At 36.0% G+C, this 22,037-nt stretch overlaps 1 protein-coding gene across 1 annotated transcript; it reads left to right on the plus strand.

Annotated features, from left to right (window-relative positions):
* Nucleotides 1–19,291: 19,291 nt before the first annotated feature.
* LOC125910907 (PCNA-associated factor) lies at nt 19,292–20,662 on the plus strand. The gene has a single exon (XM_049614448.1). It carries the CDS (start codon nt 19,359–19,361, stop codon nt 19,692–19,694), a length of 336 nt encoding a protein of 111 aa, XP_049470405.1. The 5' UTR covers nt 19,292–19,358; the 3' UTR covers nt 19,695–20,662.
* Nucleotides 20,663–22,037: the final 1,375 nt, after the last annotated feature.

Below are 22,037 nucleotides of genomic sequence, written 5' to 3' on the forward strand. Positions count from 1 at the left end.
TCAAGGCAGCTTTTCAGAGAGTAATAATAAACATATTTTTAAAGTCCCTTCCTTATATCTCAACCATAAAGTCAATGAGGCTCTAGACACATGTAACATCTATGCTATGTATTGGGTGGAAGAAAAACTGATTATTTTCTGTGGAGTCAAATGGTTATCATGAGAATTGAATATAGTAAGTACAAGGGAAAGGCTAACTATAATACAGTCTAGTTGTCTAGTCCCATGTATTTTAGTTAAATAGGTAATAAATAGATGAGATATAGATAAATAGACCAAATATTATATTTTTAGAAAATTGTAATAACTAGATTATGTCTATATAAGAATCATCAATAAGTCTATATTAGAATCAATTACAAATTTGACTTAGAATATTCACTAAGTACAGACACTAAAAAGCCTTGATTATATCAACTAAAGGCAAAAGATCTTTGAGATAAGTAGATAAAAAAAATTGTGTGATCTATGGGGGCTGTTTTTGAAATGAGAACAATATCTCCAGTTAAAACTCAGTAACTAATTACAATAAATTTTAGCATACACAAATTTATAAAATGATCAATGTAGTAAAATGTTAAAGATTGATGATTGCAGATCTCTTGGAAATAGGAAGATGTGACATGGTTAAATCTACAGCAGTATCTGCTCTTAGGAACTAAGCTTATATTCTCCTAGGCTGGACATTATATAATGATTTTTCATTCCTTCTTTTCAGTTTATGCAAAACATGCAAATAACTTAATAAATTATCCTCTTTTGTTAATTCACTTGCAAAATGGTTAAAGTTCATCTTTACATTATTCTTTTTGGAGAAGTAAAAGTGACTACACATTTTCTAGAATGCCTTATAGAATGCATGATCACCTACACAGTTATCTTTATTTTTTTTAACCAATTGGTGTATCAAAACCCAAGGGAGAAGAAGATAAGAAAGAAGTGATCTCTACCAAATAATTATGTCAATTTTATGAAAGTTTTATAAAATTGATGTCACCAGGGTCCTTAAAGTGTGTGTGACAGTTGACAGAGCACAAAAAAGACTCCCCATGGCATGATTACTGGAGTACCATGGTTATTTGTCCTCTGCTACATCTGGAGTAACCAGTCTGATAAAGCCAGGGACTGTGTTATGATGGACTTTAAGAACAGAGGGACATACAACACTGGGAGACATATTGCTTTGCTTTTTATCTACAATCTACACTTCCCTTAAGACTAAAGAAGAGTATCTTGGGGTGAGCAAATAGAGTGTAATCATAAACCAACTTAGCTAAAAGGTCTGCCTATTCTGCAGCTAATCGAATAGGAACTTGAGTTGAGGCAGAAGTGTATGGCCCTTGCCACACTGCCCAATAAACTCTATCTCAAATAAAGGTAATAAAAAGAAATCCAAGTTTCTTTTCGATGGACATAAAGACAAGAATATAACTGAAATTCCATTCTTAGTACACCTCTTAAAATTGTTAAAGAGATATCTTAGAGATGATTCTCCCATATTATTGTTTTATCACTTTTAGTGATACAAAGACTTGCAATGCCTAACTTCTATACAACTGAACACTTCAGGAAACTGAGATATTCATTCTTTAATCTCCTAATGTCTTACTTAATAACTTGCTGCCCAAGTAACTGATGTAATTTAGCTTTCCAACATTTAGACAATTATGAGTCAAATGTCTAAGCTAGCATAATTCAGGAGACATTAATTGAATTAATGGTCATGTTCTATAAAGTTTTCTAGAAACTAGGTCCTCTAACTTTCTTCTAATAATCTTGGCAGGGGGGCCTCAATTTTAAGAATATGGATTTAGGAAGACATACACGCACTGGCTTCAATCAATGTCAACTCTCCATATGTTTGCAATTAACTTTCAGTAGATAGTCATTTTGAAAGACTCACTTATCAACAAAAATGACAGAATTTTTTCTATCCCCAGGTGAGAAGCATACTGAAAGGCAGACTACCATGTTTTTCCAGTTACATTTGCCAATTGTCTGTAGCTGCCTTAGATATGAGATGCACAGGATTTCCTTGGAACATAGGTTTTCAAAGAACAAAATAATTTTACACAGAACTCAAGCTGTGAAGCTACTGAATCAATGCAAATGGCTGGTGACTGTAAATATGGTGAAGTAAGTGTGTTGACATTTTGAAGAGTTTTGCTTCTGATTTTAAATGATGCACAAGCAACTGCCCTTGACAGAGAACAGGAATCTAGCACACACTTGGGAGTAGCCCATCAGAACTTGGTGAATTCATGTGGACACCCACTGAAAGTAGATGGAGTGAGATCTCTGAGCAACAACCCTTTGCAATGACCGGTGTAAAATGTGCCAGCAATAAGGGCTATTTATCCTGCCATGTAGTACAGCAGCATGCTGCCCCCGTGTGCATCCAAGAAAAGAAATAATTTATTTCAGGACTATTTCGCTTTAATATGCTGCCTTTAGGAAAATGACCAGGTATTTCTTTTCTAAAAAAAAATTTTAAGGTTTAATTTTGAGAGAGAGAGAGAGAGAGAGAGAGAGAGAAAGAGAGAGAGAGAGAAGGAAAGATAGAGCATGACTGGGGGACGGGAAGAGAGAGAGGGAGATACAGAACCTGAAGCAGGCTCCAGGCTCTGAGCTGTCAGCACACAGCCGGATGCAGGGCCTGAACTCACACACTATGAGCTCATGACTTGAGCCCAAGTTGGTTACTCAACTGACTGAGCCTCCCAGGTGCCCAACCAGGTATTTCTGGTTCTATTCTATGATTGGTTCTATTCATTTAGTCTTAATTCATTTAAAAATATTTATTGAATAGATACCATGGTTCACACGCTTTTCCCGGTGCTTGATACACAACAGTTTGATTCCCGAAATCATGAGCACATTGTCCCAGATTCTACCAGTATTCCTAGCAGAGTGGATGTTCAAAATTATTCACTAAATAAATAATATGAATTCAAATTCAAATTTGACAAAGTTTAATAAAAATATCTCCTGAAGACAACAGAAGACAAACTAATTCCTTTACCTTCAATTTTGAAAGTGAGCTACCCTTCAATTTAGAAATTATGGCAAAATCCTTTGATTAAAAAAAAAGCATTATCATTTTTATCGAAATATTATCATCATCCCTATTTTATTTTTCTCAAAATTTCTTTCTGGAAATCCATGTATATTTTTTTCTAGCTTTTACTATACCATCTCTTACAGAAAATTATATTAATGAAAGTCTTAAGAAGTCACCTTTTCTACTTCCTGCAAACCTCCTACTTATTGAATACATTTTAATTCAGTGAACTTCTAAAGACCCCTAAGACATATCATTATCCACCATTTCACCTCTGACTCACTTCTGCCCACACCCAAAAGCTTAATTTTCTTTTCTTTTTAATAAGCCTCTATGGCTAAAAATGATAGCTAAGTAGCAGACAAGAATTCCTATTTGGAGAAATTTGACTTTTGCCTATGCTACCACAAAATAGAAATGATATGCTGTACAACTATTAATCCTCTTGAATTATGAGAAAACAGTAAGAGGGAGAGGTATGCCCCATTTTATAACCTGATAAATATATGAAACTCTAGATCAGGGGCTCTCTACGTGTAGTTCCCCAAACCAGCAGTAAAAGCATCCCCTGACAACTTGCTCGAATTGATTTTCAAGGAACCAGCAATCTGTATTTTAACAAATTCTCCTAGTGATTCTGATTCACTGAAATTTTGATAATCACTGTTCATTTTAGTGCATTATCTCCCTCCTTGATGCTGTAGCATCATATGCTCTTTTAGTTTAAAGAATTACTACATATAAATGTTAAAAAAAGAGCTACTACCCTTTATTAATAATCTGTATTTAAAGGCATTTTTCAGGGTGGCCGGGTGGCTCAGTCGGTTAAGCATCCAACTTCAGCTCAGGTCATGATCTCACTGGTTGTGAGTTTGAGCCCTGCATTGGGCTCTGTGCTGACAGCTCAGAGCTGGAGCCTGCTTTAGATTCTGTCTCCTTCTCTCTGCCCCTCTCCCGCTTGTGTTCGTTCTGGTTCTCTCCCACCCTCTCTCCCTCCCCCAATATAAATAAATATTTTAAAGAATTTTTAAAAATATGGCATCTTTCAATCACTCAGTAAAAGTCTGCATACAAGGTCATTGGGAAGGTAAGGTTTGGTCTGTGTAGAAGTCCTGAGAAAGAACTCACTGGAGAGTCTGGAGGGGCATTATGCAGTTTCTGCAGCAAAGAGGACCATCAGTGGATATCACTGAATCCAACAATATAAAGTAATATATCATCAGTCAGGAGATTTCAAGCACAAAGTGAATCACTATGTGAGATATCTTCAGATTTACATTTTTCTTATAATAATACAAGGCCCTAATGTGAACTCAGAATACTCCAATGGAATACAGGACAAACAACCATTTCATTTCAGAAAGTCAGAACTACGTAATTGGTGGAAGTGCCCTACTATGGTTAATTAAGGAATAAAGAAGTCACAAATTCAGTCTTTTTCTGTGGAACATTAACTTCCAGTGTTTTACAATAGTTTTGAGAGATTTAAACCCTACTTTTCCAATCAATTCAAAGAGCTGATAACAAGTGTCTAAACAGTAATACCAGCGTTCTATCTGTTTTCCAAAAACTTGTATCAGCCTAGTATGATATAGTAGTAATATACCATAGTGGTAAAGACCAAAGAGTCTATAGCCAAACTGACAGGATTTGGATTCCTGGGTCTACTACTTACAATCATTTCACCTCTATATCCCTCTATTTCCTCACACAGTAATTAACATTTACTGCCTCTTAAGGTTATTATTTTGATTAAAAGAATTAATATTTGTATTTTAACAAAAACCTAAAAACATTTGTAAAGACTAGTACCTGGAACATGATACAACTGATGAAAATGTTTATTAACAAATATATGTCCCACTAATATTCTAATTAGTTTCAAAGCAATAAGTATGTGAACATTTATAGTTAAAAATAAAACTATACATAAAATTAAGAAATGTGCAAGATATAAAAATCTTACAGACAGCATTGCTTTTATTGACCAATCTTTCTGACAATTTTTTCCAGGTAGCTTATGTTGAGACAACGCAATTTGCTGAAGACATCATCTCCTTTGCAAAACATTACACATGACTATGAAAAAGGCCAAGAATGAAGGTGTATTTATATTAATTAACACTTCATAGACAACAGGTCCAGTGCTTACTGTTTCACAGACATGAAAATGAATTTATTAGTAGCTGGCCTTGGATTGTTACTATATAGCACTGTGATGCCAATAGATAATAAATTCTTACTAAATAAATATGTAATCAAATGAAGTATGTTGCTTGTATAAATTATGGGGGTATATATCTGTTTACAATAACCTGTTTTCGTGATAACGGAGAATCAATATATGACAAAACAGTCATGCAAGAAAGTGTATTTTTAAAGGAACCATCTAAAATAGTTATATTTGACTAAAATTTCTTGTCAGTGACCATATTAAATACAATCCAAGGGAAATATAATAAATATCATGATGTTATTAAAGAAGTGGCATAAGAACAGACATAATACGTGAAACCCAACCTATGTCCACACAAAGAAATGCAATCAGCTTATTAATATTAAACGACATGACCATTCAACTTTCAATTTAACCTCCATTTCCCACTTGGTCTCTATTTATTCCTTCCTTCCTTCCTTCCTTCCTTCCTTCCTTCCTTCCTTCCTTCCTTCATTTAAGAGAGAAGGAGAGAATACCACAAGGGGCAGAGAGAGAGAGAGAAGCGGGACTCACCTGAAGTGGAGATCGTATTTTAGTCTAAGCAGGGCTCATGTTCACCTGATGCGGGGCTCGTGCTCACCCTCCATTTCCCAGTCTTACAAAATGTTTAGTTTTATAATTTTCACATGTTCACTGTACTTACCTTATATGGAAACAGCCAAAACTCTTAACCTTTTTGTTTATACATGTGAATCAACAACTTTTAACAACACATCCTATCAAGTTAAGTTTGCTGATCTAGCTACAGCGGCTAGAGAAAAGTCACACCTTTTGTCTTTCTCACTGATAATTTGGGTTCCTGCTTGAAAGACTATCATCAATCATGTCTAGAGTAAGGCTCTAGTCTTTCCTGTGCTACAGTTAAAGCATCATCCTTATAAAATAGCCCTCTTTCTCGAGGGAGTCTAAAGCAGTATCATTGCCAGAACAATCCAGGATTTAAAAAAAATCCACTGTCCCATTAAAACAATATTGACACTTACAGATGACAAAGAAAGAAAATACTGCTTACTAGTCACTGCGAGCTCCTCCTCTTGCTTCTGCAATGTCCTTCTCCTATTTTGCTTCTGAAAAACAAAAATATTAAAACCTTAAAATGAAGAAAAACATAGTTGAGGTATTTTACATGATCTGCACATTCAGACTATTACTATTTTCTTATAAATATGGAATGGTTAAACAGTAAAACATTGTGGTGTTGAAACACAAGGGGTATAAAGATGCCCATGATTCTCCAACATGAGAGACTTCACTTTAAGAACTGGCACACTCTTTTCATCCAAAAGAAAGTCTACAGGGAACCACTCCAGAAGGGACATAGCACTGAGAAAAGTGGCATAGAGGAAACACAAAAAAAGATCAGAAGAAAGAGACAAAAAGCTAATGGGGTAGACCTTAATTTGGGATGAATTCATTGATAAATAATAAGTAATTGGCCTTAGGCATTTTGAGAAAACATTAGAGGAACCCTTATTATTAAAAGAATTAAGACACCGTTATATAAAAATCTGAACTTCCAGCATATACTCATGCAGGGATTAACAGTGTTGTGTCATTGGGGAAAACAATTAAGATGGTGATGCTAATACTAATGACAAAACCTTTATGACATGCCAGACACTATGGTAGGCAGTTTACAGACATTATTTCATTTTGTCTTCAAACACTTAATCCCATTCTGTTATCCTATCCTGCAGACACCAAGGTTTACGGTTTACTTGCCCACGATCACCAAACCATTAAGGACAGAGTCTATACTAAGAATACATCTAACACCAAAGCCAGTGCTCTTAAATCATTAAACAACAAAGGTATGGTTTACTGCAGAATACCATGGGAAAAAAAAAAAAAAAAAAAAAAAAAAAAAGCATTACCAAAACCCTGACAATGAGCAATGGAGTTTGACAGGATGAGAATAGATGGCACATTTTTACCTATATCTGCTGCATAGGTATCTCTGCAGGTATAGAGTAAGAAGCTAGAAATAAATATAAGAGTACCATGTATATGGTTTATAATTTGTCGGATAAATTATCCTGTTACATAAACGCCATACTATTCTCACTCTTTACAGTTGATGTATCCATTCCTTTAATCTTTTTGTTAATTTGAAAAGTCTTGAATTAAAGGTAAGATTTCATATAGCTCTCTGGACCTAAAGAACTCCAATTTACTCTTGCCTCCAAAATTCTGGTACACAGAGTACACACATAAATCCTACTGGTTTTAGAATGCTGTCTTATCACATTCATAAAAGATGTTATCATTCATTACCATTACAGAGCATGTTATTTTATATTTTCTAATCTTACTGAACTTTAACTCCTTGAGGGCAATCTAAGGAGGATCCTTTGATCCTTTGTTAGATGCTGTCTAGAGATAATAAGCTCATTTCTCTAGTTTCCATGTGCATGGTGCAAGCAATGCAACTGTCCCCTCTACTTCTCTTGTCGCTTTCAATCTTGACCGAAGAAAATAAGTCCTGTACAGTGCTTATAGTCACAACCACATTCACAAGGAAGCGAAATAATCAAAAAAGTTTTGCCTGGTTTATTTATTATCTTTAACTTGTACAATTTAAATACCAGATTGAAATTTAAACATTTTAAATTTCAGTTTATACTATGAGTTTTGTCAGTGAGAAAAAGTATAATAAAATAACCATCTCTCTCAAACTTGCATGCTCCAAATATTGGGATGAATGGCCAGCTATTCCTAATAATAATATTGAGAAACATTTGTTGGTGGCTTACCATTTATCAGGCGTTATGCTTTATTTTACTAATTCTTAAACATTTTAAGAGGTGCCAGCCATTATTATTCCAGTTTTACAGCCGAAGTGCATGTGACTCAGAGAAAGAAAATCATCTGCCATGATGTCTTACCCAAGATTGTACTCTTAGTGAATTGTAATTGGAGCCAAGTCTTAAATCTAGGCAGTTTGTCAATAAGATTCATGTTCTTATCCACTCTGCTCTCTTGCCTCTCATTTGAAACTCTTTTCTATTAATTTCTAGAACATGGATTGCTCATGAGTCTCATCATATCTTTACAAAGCAAACTCACTACCAATGTTTCCACTGTCCGTACTTGTCTATTAAAAGCTATAGTAACATTTTTATGATTACTTCTCTGGTCTACTACATATATTAATTGATCACACATACTTCCAGTCCTAACGATCTATATTTCAATGACCTCCAAATCTAGATATCCACTCTCATATCCATCCTCTGTTTCTATATTAAATTGCTCTCTTTCCACATATCTGTTTTACTACCTCACATAGACCTCTCAGATTAAAAGTGTCCAAATTCAAACTCATTCTACCCCTCCAACTGTCTCTTGGCTTTCCTATGTCACTTATGGGATACTAACATCTGCCATTCTATGGCGTAAGTACACCTAGCCTGGAAACCTAGGAATTATCTTGGAATTTACCTTCTGGAGTTTACAAACTAGGTCTCCATTTTTCCCACCCAATTTATAACCAAACTCTCTTCATACTACCTCCTAATATCTCTTTATCCCACCTCTTTCAGTGAGTTAAGATTGATTTGGTACAAGTCCTTGTTGTATCTCACTTGGATAATTAAAACTGTGCCCTATGGTTTCCTCTTGTTTCCATTCTTTGTCTTCTCTAATTCAGATTGAGGAATAATCTCGAACTCAAATCTTAGTCATTTAATTGCTGTAAAACACTCAACAACCTTAACAGCTATAAGACGTTGAGTTCCTAAGTTTGGCAGAGTATTTGTGGACCTTGCCTCTCTTATTTATTCAGTATAATTTTTGCTTGCCAGTTCTGCCCTTGAATCTGATACTTCATTCATATTGGACTGCTTGAAATCATCCATATTCAATGTCTTTGCACAGGCTATTGCATATATCTAAATTCTTTTTGTCCCTTTCTTTACCTAGGAATGCATTCGTTACAAGTGGCAATAATCACATACACTCATCCCTGTTATTTATTTTGTGACCATTACATGTACTAATGTTATGCCATTGTTCAAAATGAATTGTAATGATGTTTTTATTTATGTTACTAGATATAAAGTTACTTCAGATCATGGACCTTTATTCATCTATTTTTTCTGGCAGTGCCTACAAATGCCGTAATAGGCACAAAATAAATACTTATTGAATAAATAAATAAATGGATATTCTGGACTTCGATATACAGACAGGAAGAAATTGATTCTGTATCAGTTCCACTGTCATAAATAAATATAAATATATTTTGCTTATCACTCTTTAAAGTAAAATAATACTTTCCTTTAATAACAAGAGTTTTATTTCAATTTTATTGTACATTACTTAAATTATTTTTGGTGAAAAAATATTGGGTATGTGTCTATTCAATTACTATAATTAGAATATTTAAAGTATTATTAAATCAAATAATCTATGTAACAACACAAATTCAGGTACATAGTAAGCTCTCAAAAAATGTAGCTGAATGGTATCAATTACCTAAAAAGATACGTTAAAAATTTTCATTTCTTAAAATATTAATTGAATTTAGACATATTTGTTTTCAAGAAAAATGTGATCATAGGGTTTGCTTTAAAATTCTTTAACAAATGCAGAGGAGATGTAAAAGAAAGCACTTACCTTCAAATAGCCACTCCCTAAATTACCCAAATACAGTATCTTCAATATAGCACATGAAATAATTCTAATAACCCAATGTCTAGTCCTCTAACTAGTGAAGTAAACTAAGTATAAAGATTCTAGGTCATTAAGCGGACATATAGTCTGTCACCATATGTCACTTTCAAACATAATTTGATGCGCTATTCCAAAAGAAACATAAGCCATATGCATAAAATATTCCAGAAAGATAGTCTCTTTCAACTGTTGTTAAAAATAATAAAACAGAGGTGCCTGGGGGGCTCAGTCAGTTAAGCATCCGACTTCGGTCATGACCTCATAGTTTGTGAGTTCAAGCCCCTCGCAGACTCTGTGCTCACAGCTCAGAGCCTGGAGCCTGCTTTGGATTGTCTCTCTCTCTCTGCCCCTTTCCTGCTCATGCTCTGTTTCTGTCTCCCAAAAATAAATATTATTTTTTTTAAATAATAATAAAACAGTAGGCTCAAGTGTTTGTTGCCTAATGGATACTGCATAAAATATTGTTAAACTATTCTGCAATAAAGCAAGATCTATTTAGATGAAACACAAAAGTATATATGGTAAATGACTATTCGGTATCTTTACAAAAAATGATTGGATTTTCAATTGCATTTAAAATGACTATTCAAATCAATAGCCTATTATTTTAGAGGACATAGTCTATTTCATAAATATGGTGCATAATAATTAAAAGCGCTGCTGTCAATAGGCTGAAGGTTAATTGCAAAAGCAGCTGGAAGGCCAGTGTTGGCTGGGTAATATTCAAAATTAACAGTCAAGTGTAATGAACATTTGTGCATCTGCAATAAAGGTTTCAAAATCAATCTCGCATTGAATTGAGGGTTATTGTAAATGTTTTCCACAAATACTATGGACAAATATTAAAACATCTGTGAAGCTACAAGCAGCTAATCATTCAAAAGCTCAAAAATCAATAAATACCACTGTTTAAGTATGGCTATGTAAATTTTCAGTATTTCCCAATGAACTCCACTATTAGATAATATGATCTTCTGCAGATTTACTATAATTCTTAACAATTCATATTATTCACATAAACTTTTAAATAAAATTGATATTTTGGTTTTACCTGGGATTAACTCAGAAACAGAGTTGTAAAAGCCAGAAAAAGGGAAGTATGAAAATAAAGAGATGTAATCTAATTATAAGATTGCTTTTATTTATTGAAGTTTTATGATTATAATGGGGTTCACAGGTTTATATTTGCTTTATTGACATTTGAACTACAAAATAATGCATTTAGATCAGATAATGCAGTGGCACAAAGGAAAAAAACAGATTTTCTTTCCACTCTTTCAAATTCCATATCTTCTCAAAGGTAACCATCATCGTAATTTGGTATCCATTGTACGTATTTCTCTCTGTACATGTAAACATTTGAAAATGTATGCATATGTTTTTATTTTCCTGCAGTGAAAAAAATACATACATAGCTCTGCCACTTGCTGGTTTATCATATGAAATGCACATCACTCCTAAGTGAATAAATATAGATATAATCAGCCTATATAATCAGTAAATATAAATATAACTTCTAATTTTAATGACTGCATAATACTTTGCACTATGGCCATATCACAGATTTTTAAAAATTATTTCCCTATTCATGGACATTCAGATTATTCTCCAATGAATCTTTTTTGCATTAAAAATAATGAAGCAATAAACACATCTAAGTGCTTAGAGCACTTGTTTACATCTCTGAGATTTTCAAAGGTGAAACCCCTAGGCCAAAGGATATACGTGTTTAAAAAATTATTAGTAAATACTGTTAAATATTTTCCAAATGTAAAATACAAATTGTCACCACTAATATTTATCATGTCTAATTATTATTCAAGTATTATCCAACATAGTAGGTAGATTTTAGATATTATAATAAGATAAGGCAACCAAATAGTAAAAATATATGAAAACAGTAAATTATTTTAAATGATTAAATATTTAATATTTAATGATATTATTGTATCATTTCGTATATTTAGTAACCCAAAAGATTCTATTAAAAACATTAGTATTAATAACTGAATTGGCAAGGTGTTTGCATTAAAATGAATATGCAAAACGAAACTGTTTTTCATTTCACTACCAAAAGCCACTTGACAATGGTATTGAAAAAATAACTCATTCACAAGAGATCAAAAATATGAAAATACCTAAGATTAAATTTAATAATTAAGATATGACTTATATGAAGAAAATAATAAATTAATATAATTACACTGAAGATTTAAAAGCTAAACAAAAGAAGATATCATGCTTAATGTGAAACATAAAAACATCAATCTTCATATTATATTATTCATTAAGGGGTGCCTGGGTGGCTCAGTCAGTTAAGCATCCAACTTCGGCTAAGGTCATGATCTCACGGTTCACAGGTTCGAGCCCCACGTCGGGGTCTGTGCTGATAGCTAAGAGCTTGGAGTCTGCTTCAGATTCTGTGTCTCCCTCTCTCTATGCCCCTCCCCAACTCATGCTCTGTCTCTCTCTCTCAAAAATAAAAAAAACATTAAAAGAATTATATTATTAAGACACTTTTTAACTGAATCTAATGTGTTATGTTTAAACTGATTAAATGACTAAAATGATTAAAATGTTGTATGAAATAATAAATATAAGAAAAATGTAAAAATTTTCAGACATAAGATAGATGCTACACCTACAAGTTATTACAAGTTATTACAAAGCACTGGGGAATTCAATTTGTTAACAGCTTTTCACCCAGGATTAGATTATAGTCCATGCCAAGCAAGATATTTTAGAACCAGAGGATTAAAATCATACAGAATATTTTCTCTGACCAACTAGACTAATTAGAATTTGGACATTCAATTTTTAACTGTTTGTAACCAAATTAAAATGAAAATACAAAATATCAAAATTTGTGGGATTTATAGCTGCAAATTCCCCTTTAGGAAGGAAGATCATTATAAGACCACTGTCTTTACCATACTACACATATATACACAGTTTATTAGCATAAGAATAAGCAAATTAGTGGAACAGACTAACAACCAGAAATACAATGATTAATATGGAAATATACCCACGAATATAAGAAAATTAGGGATAGAATTTTAAAATAAAGTTTGATTTTATTAGGAAAGGACAGTGTGTGCATGTGTGTGTATATATATATATATATATATGTATATATGCATATATATGTATATGTGTATATATATATATATGTGTGCATATATATATGGCCTACATTAGCTATAAATTAGGGAAAATGTTTTATTATTATCATATAAGATTAACTATATTTAATAATTACTTTAAAAGAATATTTGTATTATATTTTATTTATTCTTTAAAAAAATAGAAAAACCAGGGCGCCTGGGTGGCGCAGTCGGTTAAGCGTCCGACTTCAGCCAGGTCACGATCTCGCGGTCCGTGAGTTCGAGCCCCGCGTCAGGCTCTGGGCTGATGGCTCGGAGCCTGGAGCCTGTTTCCGATTCTGTGTCTCCCTCTCTCTCTGCCCCTCCCCCGTTCATGCTCTGTCTCTCTCTGTCCCAAAAATAAATAAAAAACGTTGAAAAAAAAAAATTAAAAAAAAAAAAATAGAAAAACCAGAACTCATAAAGGAAAATATTGATAGACTCTATACAAATTTTAAATTACTCAATGACAAAATATATCTTAAGGATTTTTTTTTTCAATATATGAAGTTTATTGTCAAACTGGTTTCCATACAACACCCCGTGCTCATCCCAAAAGAGGCCCTCTTCAATGTCCATCACCCACCCTCCCCTCCCTCCCACCCCCCATCAACCCTCAGTTTGTTCTCAGTTTTTAAGAGTCTCTTATGCTTTGGCTCTCTCCCACTCTAACCTCTTTTTTGTTGTTCCTTCCCCTCCCCCATGGGTTTCTGTTAAGTTTCTCAGGATCCACCTAAGAGTGAAACCATATGGTATCTGTCTTTCTCTGTATGGCTTATTTCACTTAGCATAACACTCTCCAGTTCCATCCATGTTGCTACAAAGGGCCATATTTCATTCTTTCTCATTGCCACGTAGTACTCCATTGTGTATATAAACCACAATGTCTTTATCCATTCATCAGTTGATGGACATTCAAGCTCTTTCCACAATTTGGCTATTGTTGAGAGGGCTGCTATAAACATTGGGGTACAAGTGCCCCTGTGCAGCAGTACCCCTGTATCCCTTGGGTAATTTCCTAGCAGTGCTACTGCTGGGTCATAGGGTAGGTCTATTTTTAATTTTTTGAGGAACTTCCACACTGTTTTTCAGAGTGGCTGCACAAGTTTTCATTCCCACCAACAGTGCAAGAGGGTTCCCGTTTCTCCACATCCTCGCCAGCATCTATAGTCTCCTGATTTGTTCATTTTGGCCACTCTGACTGGCATGAGGTGATATCTGAGTGTGGTTTTGGTTTGTATTTCCCTGATGAGGAGCGATGTTGAGCATCTTCTCATGTGCCTGTTGGCCATCGATTGACAGGATCATATGGTTCTTATCTTTTCTTTTATTAATGTGATGTATCACATTGATCGATTTGCGAATGTTGAACCAGCCTTGCCGCCCAGGAATGAATCCCACTTGATCATGGTGAATAATTCTTTTTATAAGCTGTTGAATTTGATTTGCTAGTATCTTATTGAGAATTTTTGCATCCATATTCATCAGGGATATTGGCCTGTAGTTCTCTTTTTTTACTGGGTCTCTGTCTGGTTTGGGAATCAAAGTAATGCTGGCTTCATAGAAAGAGTATGGAAGTTTTCCTTCCTTTTCTATTTTTTGGAATAGCTTGAGAAGGATAGGTATTATCTCTGCTTTAAATGTCTGGTAGAATTCCCTAGGAAAGCCATCTGGTCTTGGACTCATATTTGTTAGGAGATTTTTGATAACTGATTCAATTTCTTCGCTGGTTATGGCTCTATTCAAGCTTTCTATTTCCTCCAGTTTGAGTTTTGGAACAGTGTGGGTGTTTAGGAATTTGTCCATTTCTTCCAGGTTGTCCAGTTTGTTGGCATATAATTTTTTACAGTATTCCCTGATAATTGCTTGTATTTCTGAGAGATTGGTTGTAATAATTCCATTTTCATTCATGATTTCATCTATTTGGGTCATGTCCCTTTTCTTTTTGAGAAGCCTGGCTAGAGGTTTGTCAATTTTGTTTATTTTTTTCAAAAAACCAACTCTTGGTTTCATTGATCTGCTCTACAGTTTTTTTAGATTCTATATTGTTTATTTCTGCTCTGATCTTTATTATTTCTCTTCTTCTGCTGGGTTTAGGCTGCCTTTGCTGTTCTGCTTCTATTTCCTTTAGGTGTGCTGTTAGATTTTGTATTTGGGATCTTTCTTGTTTCTTGAGATAGGCCTGGATTGCAATGTATTTTCCTCTCAGGACTGCCTTCGCTGCATCCCAAAGCATTGGGATTGTTGTATTTTCATTTTCGTTTGTTTCCATATATTTTTTAATTTCTTCTCTAATTGCCTGGTTGACCCATTCATTCTTTAGTAGGGTGTTCTTTAACCTCCATGCTTTTGGACGTTTTCCAGACATTTTCCTGTGGTTGATTTCAAGCTTCATAGCATTGTGGTCTGAAAGTATGCATGGTATGATTTCAATTCTTGTATACTTATGAAGGGCTGTTTTGTGACCCAGTATATGATCTATCTTGGAGAATGTTCCATGTGCATTTGAGAAGAAAGTATATTCTGTTGCTTTGGGATGCAGAGTTCTAAATATATCTGTCAAGTCCATCTGATCCAATGTATCATTCAGGGCCCTTGTTTCTTTATTGACCGTGTGTCTAGATGATCTATCCATTTCTGTAAGTGGGGTGTTAAAGTCCCCTGCAATGACCACATTCTTATCAATAAGGTTGCTTATGTTTGTGAGTAATTGTTTTATATATTTGGGGGCTCCTGTATTCGGCACATAGACATTTATAATTGTTAGCTCTTCCTGATGGATAGACCCTGTGATTATTATATAATGCCCTTCTTCATCTCTTGTTACAGCCTTTAATTTAGAGTCTAGTTTGTCTGATATAAGTATGGCTACTCCAGCTTTCTTCTGACTTCCAGTGGCATGATAAATAATTCTCCATCCCCTCACTCTCAATCTGAAGGTGTCCTCAGGTCTAAAATGAGTCTATTGTAGACAGCAAATAGATGGGTCTTGTTTTCTTATCCATTCTGATACCCTATGTCTTTTGATTGGTGCATTTAGTCCATTTACATTAGTGTTATTATAGAAAGATATGGGTTTAGAGTCATTGTGATGTCCGCAGGTTTCATGCTTGTAGTGATGTCTCTGGTACTTTGTCTCACAGGATCCCCCTTAGGATCTCTTGTAGGGCTGGTTTAGTGGTGACGGATTCCTTCAGTTTTTGTTTGTTTGGGAAGACCTTTATCTCTCCTTCTATTCTAAATGACAGACTTGCTGGATAAAGGATTCTCGGCTGCATATTTTTTTCTGTTCATCACATTGAAGATCTCCTGCCATTCCTTTCCGGCCTGCCAAGTTTCAGTAGAGAGATCAGTCACGAGTCTTATAGGTCTCCCTTTATATGTTAGAGCACATTTATCTCTAGCTGCTTTCAGAATTTTCTCTTTATCCTTGTATTTTCCGGTTTCACTATGATATGTCGTGCAGAAGATCGATTCAAGTTACATCTGAAGGGAGTTCTCTGTGCCTCTTGGATTTCAATGCCTTTTTCCTTCCCCAGATCAGGGAAGTTCTCAGCTATGATTTCTTCAAGTACACCTTCAGCACCTTTCCCTCTCTCTTCCTCCTCTGGAATACCAATTATGCGTAGATTATTTCTCTTTAGTGCATCACTTAGTTCTCTAATTTTCCCCTCATATTCCTGGATTTTTTTACCTCTCTTTTTCTCAGCTTCTTCTTTTTCCATAATTTTATCTTCTAGTTCACCTATTCTCTCCTCTGCCTCTTCAATCCGAGCCGTAGTTGTCTCCATTTTATTTTGCAGCTCATTGATAGCACTTTTTAGCTCCTCCTGGCTGTTCCTTAGTCCCTTGTTCTCTGTAGCAAGAGATTCTTTTCTGTCCTTTATACTGTTTTCAAGACCAGCGATTAATTCTATGACTATTATTCTAAATTCACTTTGTTATATTGTTTAAATCATTTTTGATCAGTTCGTTAGCTGTTGTTATTTCCTGGACGTTTTTCTGAGGGGAATTCTTCCGTTTCGTCATTTTAGATAGTCCCTGTAGTGGTGCCGGACTGCAGGGCACTTCCCCTGTGCTATCTTAAATAACTTGCATTGGTGGGCGGGGCTGCAGTCAGACCTGATGTCTGCCCCCAGCCCACCGCTGGGGCCACAGTCAGACTGGTGTGTGCCTTCTCTCCCCCTCTCCTAGGGGCGGGATTCACTGTGGGTTGGCATGGCCCGTCTGGGCTACTTGCACACTGCCAGGCTTGTGGTGCTGGGGATCTGGCGTATTGGCTGGGGTGGATCAGCAAGGTGCACAGGGGCGGGAGGGGCAGGCTCAGCTCCCTTTTCCTTCAGAGATCCGCTTTGGGAGGGGCCCTGCGGCACCGGGAGGGAGTCAGACCCGCCAGAGGGATGGATCCACAGAAGCACAGCGTTGGGTGTTTGCAGGGTGCAAGCAAGTTCCCTGGCAGGAACTGGTTCCCTTTGGGATTTTGGCTGGGAGATGGGCGAGGGAGATGGCGCTGGCGAGCGCCTTTGTTCCCCACCAAGTTGAGCTCTGTTGTCTGGGCCTCAACAACTCTCCCTCCCATTGTCCTCCAGCCCTCCCGTTCTCTGAGCAGGGCTGTTAGCTTATAACCTTCCAGATGTCAAGTCCCGCTTGCTGTCAGAACACACTCTGTCCGGCCCCTTCGCTTTTGCAATCCAGACTCGGGGGCTCTGCTTGGCCAGTGGGCCGCCCCTCCTCCCCGGCTCCCTCCCGCCAGTCCGTGGAGCACGCACCGCCTCTCCGCCCTTCCTACCCTCTTCCGTGGGTCTCTCGTCTGCGCTGGGCTCCAGAGACTCCTTTCTGCTAGTCTTCTGGCGGTTTTCTGGGTTATTTAGGCAGGTGTAGGTGGAATCTAAGTGATCAGCAGGACGCGCGGTGAGCCCAGCATCCTCCTACACCGCCATCTTCCCAGGAGCACCCCTATCTTAAGCATTTTAAAAGACAAGTGACAAATTGTAAGAAAAGATCTGTAACACATCTCAGAAAAATGCAGATATCTTTAATATACATAGCTGACAAATTAACTTTGGAATATTAATAAAATACTGAAATTCAAATAAGGAATTTTCAACAAATAAGAAAGTCATTCAGTTTTACTGGTAATCAAGTAAATTTCACTTAAAACAGTGATATACTTTTTGTCCAAAATATTGGCAAATTTCAAAAACTGATAAAATCATGTTAGCATGATTAGTTGGAATTTTCTTTCCTCAACCATATCTATGTGGGATGTTAAGGATGTAAAGTGGCATTTGAAGTAAAATAAACTTGGGAGCAAGAGCAAGAATAGATTTTAAGTACTTAGAAAACACAAACCAGTGATTCACAAGACTGGTCAGCTAAAAATAAAGGCAGCCACAGAAAAGACAGTGAAGCAGAGAAGCAATCATATCAGGAGTAGGTCAAACTTGACCTCAATAGCAGCTGTTTAAAAATAATAATAAAATGTAGGGACCCATCATGCAGAAGAAAATTGCTTCAACTTCCCCAGCAGGGCACTATAACTACTAGTTACCAGGCAAAACAATCTCAAGGTATCCCCAGGGCCCGCAATTCACTACCCCACAGGGAAATAGCCTCTAAACATTTTCTTCTCCTTAGAAAAGTGAAGTATAGTTGAATTTGTCTGGCTCTGTAACCAGACAGACTGCATTAGAATCCCTGATTGTCGCCAAGCCTTACTTTCTTCATCTAAAAAAATATAGACGTTATCTACAATATCAGGATTAAATAAAGGAGCAGTGAAAATCAATGATACAGTGCCTGCAAGTCACTGTGTCCCAAAAGTCAACCCCCCCACCTTCCCTGCTGCCTGTGCATATCCAGTTAAACATCAAGGATGCTCTATACATATCACGTATGTAGGTGAGTAAGCCAATTAGCAAACGCTTTGACTTTGCATCAATTGACAGACTCATTTGACAAAACATCAGAAAAGTGGGTTTTTTTTAGTAAGTCTGTCTACTGAGTAAAAAAATAAAAAAGCTTAGCATTTATATTTCAATCTTACTTTTACTTAAATGATTCATTTCGGGCTTATTATCCTTATTTCATTCTTAGGTACAGTCGCAAAAACCTTGCAGTTGGAGTTTTAAAAACTCCATACAAGTCTCACCCTTTTATTTTAGTTTATTTTTTAAAGTTCATTTATTGCGGGTCCTTGTCCAGTTAAACACCCTCGGTTGGGAAGTCATTGATTGCTCCCCTCTCCTCGCGTTTGAATATGGTGCGGACTAAAGAGGACAGTGTCCCAGGCACCTACAGAAAAGTGGTGGCTTCTCGAGCCCCCAGGAAGGTGCTTGGTTCCTCCACTTCTGCCAGTAATTCCGCATCGCTTTCGTCGAGGAAAGTTGAAAATAAGTATGCCGGAGGGAATCCAGTTTGTGTGCGCCCAACTCCCAAGTGGCAAAAAGGAATCGGAGAATTCTTTGGGCTGTCCCCTAAAGATTCTGACAAAGAGAATCGAATTCCTGAAGAGGCAGGAAGCAGTGGCTTAGGAAAAGCAAAAAGAAAAGCACGTCCTTTGCCACCTGATCACACAGATGACGAAAAAGAATAGAACTCTCTTAATTCATCCTTGACTAATGTCTCCTGTTTATTATTCTAAGATGTAAATTTGGATAAATGTATTTGTTCCAATTAGCTTTGCTGAATAGGCATTTAATTTAAAAAATGAGGCTTATATAGAGTTACTCAAAAGCAAGTAATTATGATATTGGAGAATTTGTAAGATTCGTTATGGTTACTTACCTTGGTATTCAATATAACGCAGTATTTGGTTTCTTTTACCTGTTATTAAGCTTCTTTTTCTTGCTAAAAATTAATCATTGAATGGTGTTCTAATTACAAATCTGCTGTATTTGAGATTTTCTTAGATCTTTGTACTGCTGCCATTTTTATTGGCGTTTGATTATTAGAATGGTGCCGTATTTTTGTTCCTTTTATTTGCTTTAAGAAGCAGACTTAGATTTTTGCACATTAAAAAAATTCAGTATTAATTAAACTGAACCTAACCCTTTTTAAGAAAGAGGGCCAAAGATGCAATGTTGAAGAAATTTGGATGGCTATGTATCTTCTCCTTAAGAGCAATATGGCCTGAGGATTTAAACAGTTGATAAAGTTTCTAACAACAACAAAGCAGGTAAAATAAGAATTTTAGAATTAGACAGGAAGATTTCATAGACTACATTAAAAGAGAGAAATTTTCCTAGAAATGCATTTGATTCAGTATCATAAAATACAACCTTTTGAGCCTGTACTTTTCAAGTTGGAAATCAATAAAACATAAAAGGCAAATCATGCCATAAATCCAGAGGTATGTCTAGAGTCCTTAGAGCTACCATTATATATTTTAAGATAACCAGGGGTATAATTAAAGAGGTGGGTATAATATAACTTAGTAACTGATATTCTTGCTTCCTTATCACACTTTTTGCTTCCTGATATTCTGTTGTCTAAGTTTACCATGTTTTAACAAGTATGTTCTTCTGAAGTTTGTTTTTAATAAATGAATACTTATTTTCACAATAGATTAAAAAAATAAAATAAAATAAAGTTCATTTATTTATTTTGAGAGAGAGAACATGAGCAGGGGTGGGGCAAAGAGAGAGAAAGAATACAAAGCAGGCTCCGGCTGCCAGCACAGAGCCTGACATAGGGCTTGAACCTACAAACCATGAGATTATGACCTGAGCTGAAACCAAGAGTTGGATGTGTAACCAACTGAGCCATCCATGTGCCCCACAACTGTTTTTTAGACTTAATCAGCTAACATCTCTCACCCATGACCTGTTCAATAAGAAAGAAGTCGTAAGAGTTACTTCACCAGAGTATTTTAATCATCAGAAGAAATATTGTCTACAAAACTCTTCTTTCAGCCAAATATAAAGTTCCTTCCTTTAGTTTGAGTTCCCCTAGAAACAAATATTGAGATAAAGATTCTAGAGAGGATCATTTTTGGGTGACGCATATAAAAACAAAAACAAATACTAGGAGTGGAAAGAAGCAAGACAGGGAAGGGGAGAAGGCACTGTTGCAGATTAAAGGCGGCCACAAGTTTTTAAACACCTATCATTGAAAGGTGGGATCTATCTCCCTGCTCTTTCAATCTGGTGGGAGGGGAAAGGGCTAGGACTTTTCTGATCAACTGAATATAGCAGAGGGATGCTTGTGCCAATATCAAAACCCTAAAGGACTTCCAGCTTCTACTGCATGTCTCTTGAAATACTTGGTCTTATGGTGTTAAGCTGCCATGTCTGAAGTCCAACTACCTGTTAGAAAGACCAGGTGGAGAGGCTGATAATTCATGGGGGGAGAGACCCAGCTAGACCCAGCCTTCCAGCTGTCCCTATCAAGGCACTAGGCATGTGAGTAAATTTATTTTGGATTCACTACACCAGCACCACCACTAAATGTCCCCACTTGATACCAAATAAATCAAAGATGTATAGCTGGGCTCTGCCCAAATGTGTGCTTCACAATACTATGAAATGTAGTGAAGCTGTTGTTTTAAGCCACGGCATTTAGAGAAGTTTGTTAGACAGTACTAAATACTCCACACAATAGCTAAAAATACCTCATCATCAATCATCAAGCCTACTGTCACTATGGGTGTATAGAGCTCAATTCCATGGGAAAATTCTAGGCAACAAAGTCAAAGACCTTAGAGTTTAACCTTAGAGATAACCTAACCTTAGAGTTATCCCACCTGAAGAAGAGAGAGCTGAGGTATTCATACGTACACTATTGCCTGAATGTCAATTCCTGGGCTGCCAGTGAAATCTACAGTAGCACACAACCTGGAGTGTTGAATCCCAAGAGATACAGGGGCAGCTAATGGTGTCTGCTACTGTCCTATACAAATAGAGTGTTTTGGCAGGCTTCCCTTCATCTTCTTTCATAT

Source organism: Panthera uncia (assembly GCF_023721935.1).
Source record: "Panthera uncia isolate 11264 chromosome C1 unlocalized genomic scaffold, Puncia_PCG_1.0 HiC_scaffold_3, whole genome shotgun sequence".
Classification (NCBI taxonomy): domain Eukaryota; kingdom Metazoa; phylum Chordata; class Mammalia; order Carnivora; family Felidae; genus Panthera; species Panthera uncia.

Excerpts from the sequence above, each read along its gene's own strand:
- LOC125910907 (XM_049614448.1), top strand. The coding sequence starts at position 19,359 with ATGGTGCGGACTAAAGAGGACAGTGTCCCAGGCACCTACAGAAAAGTG.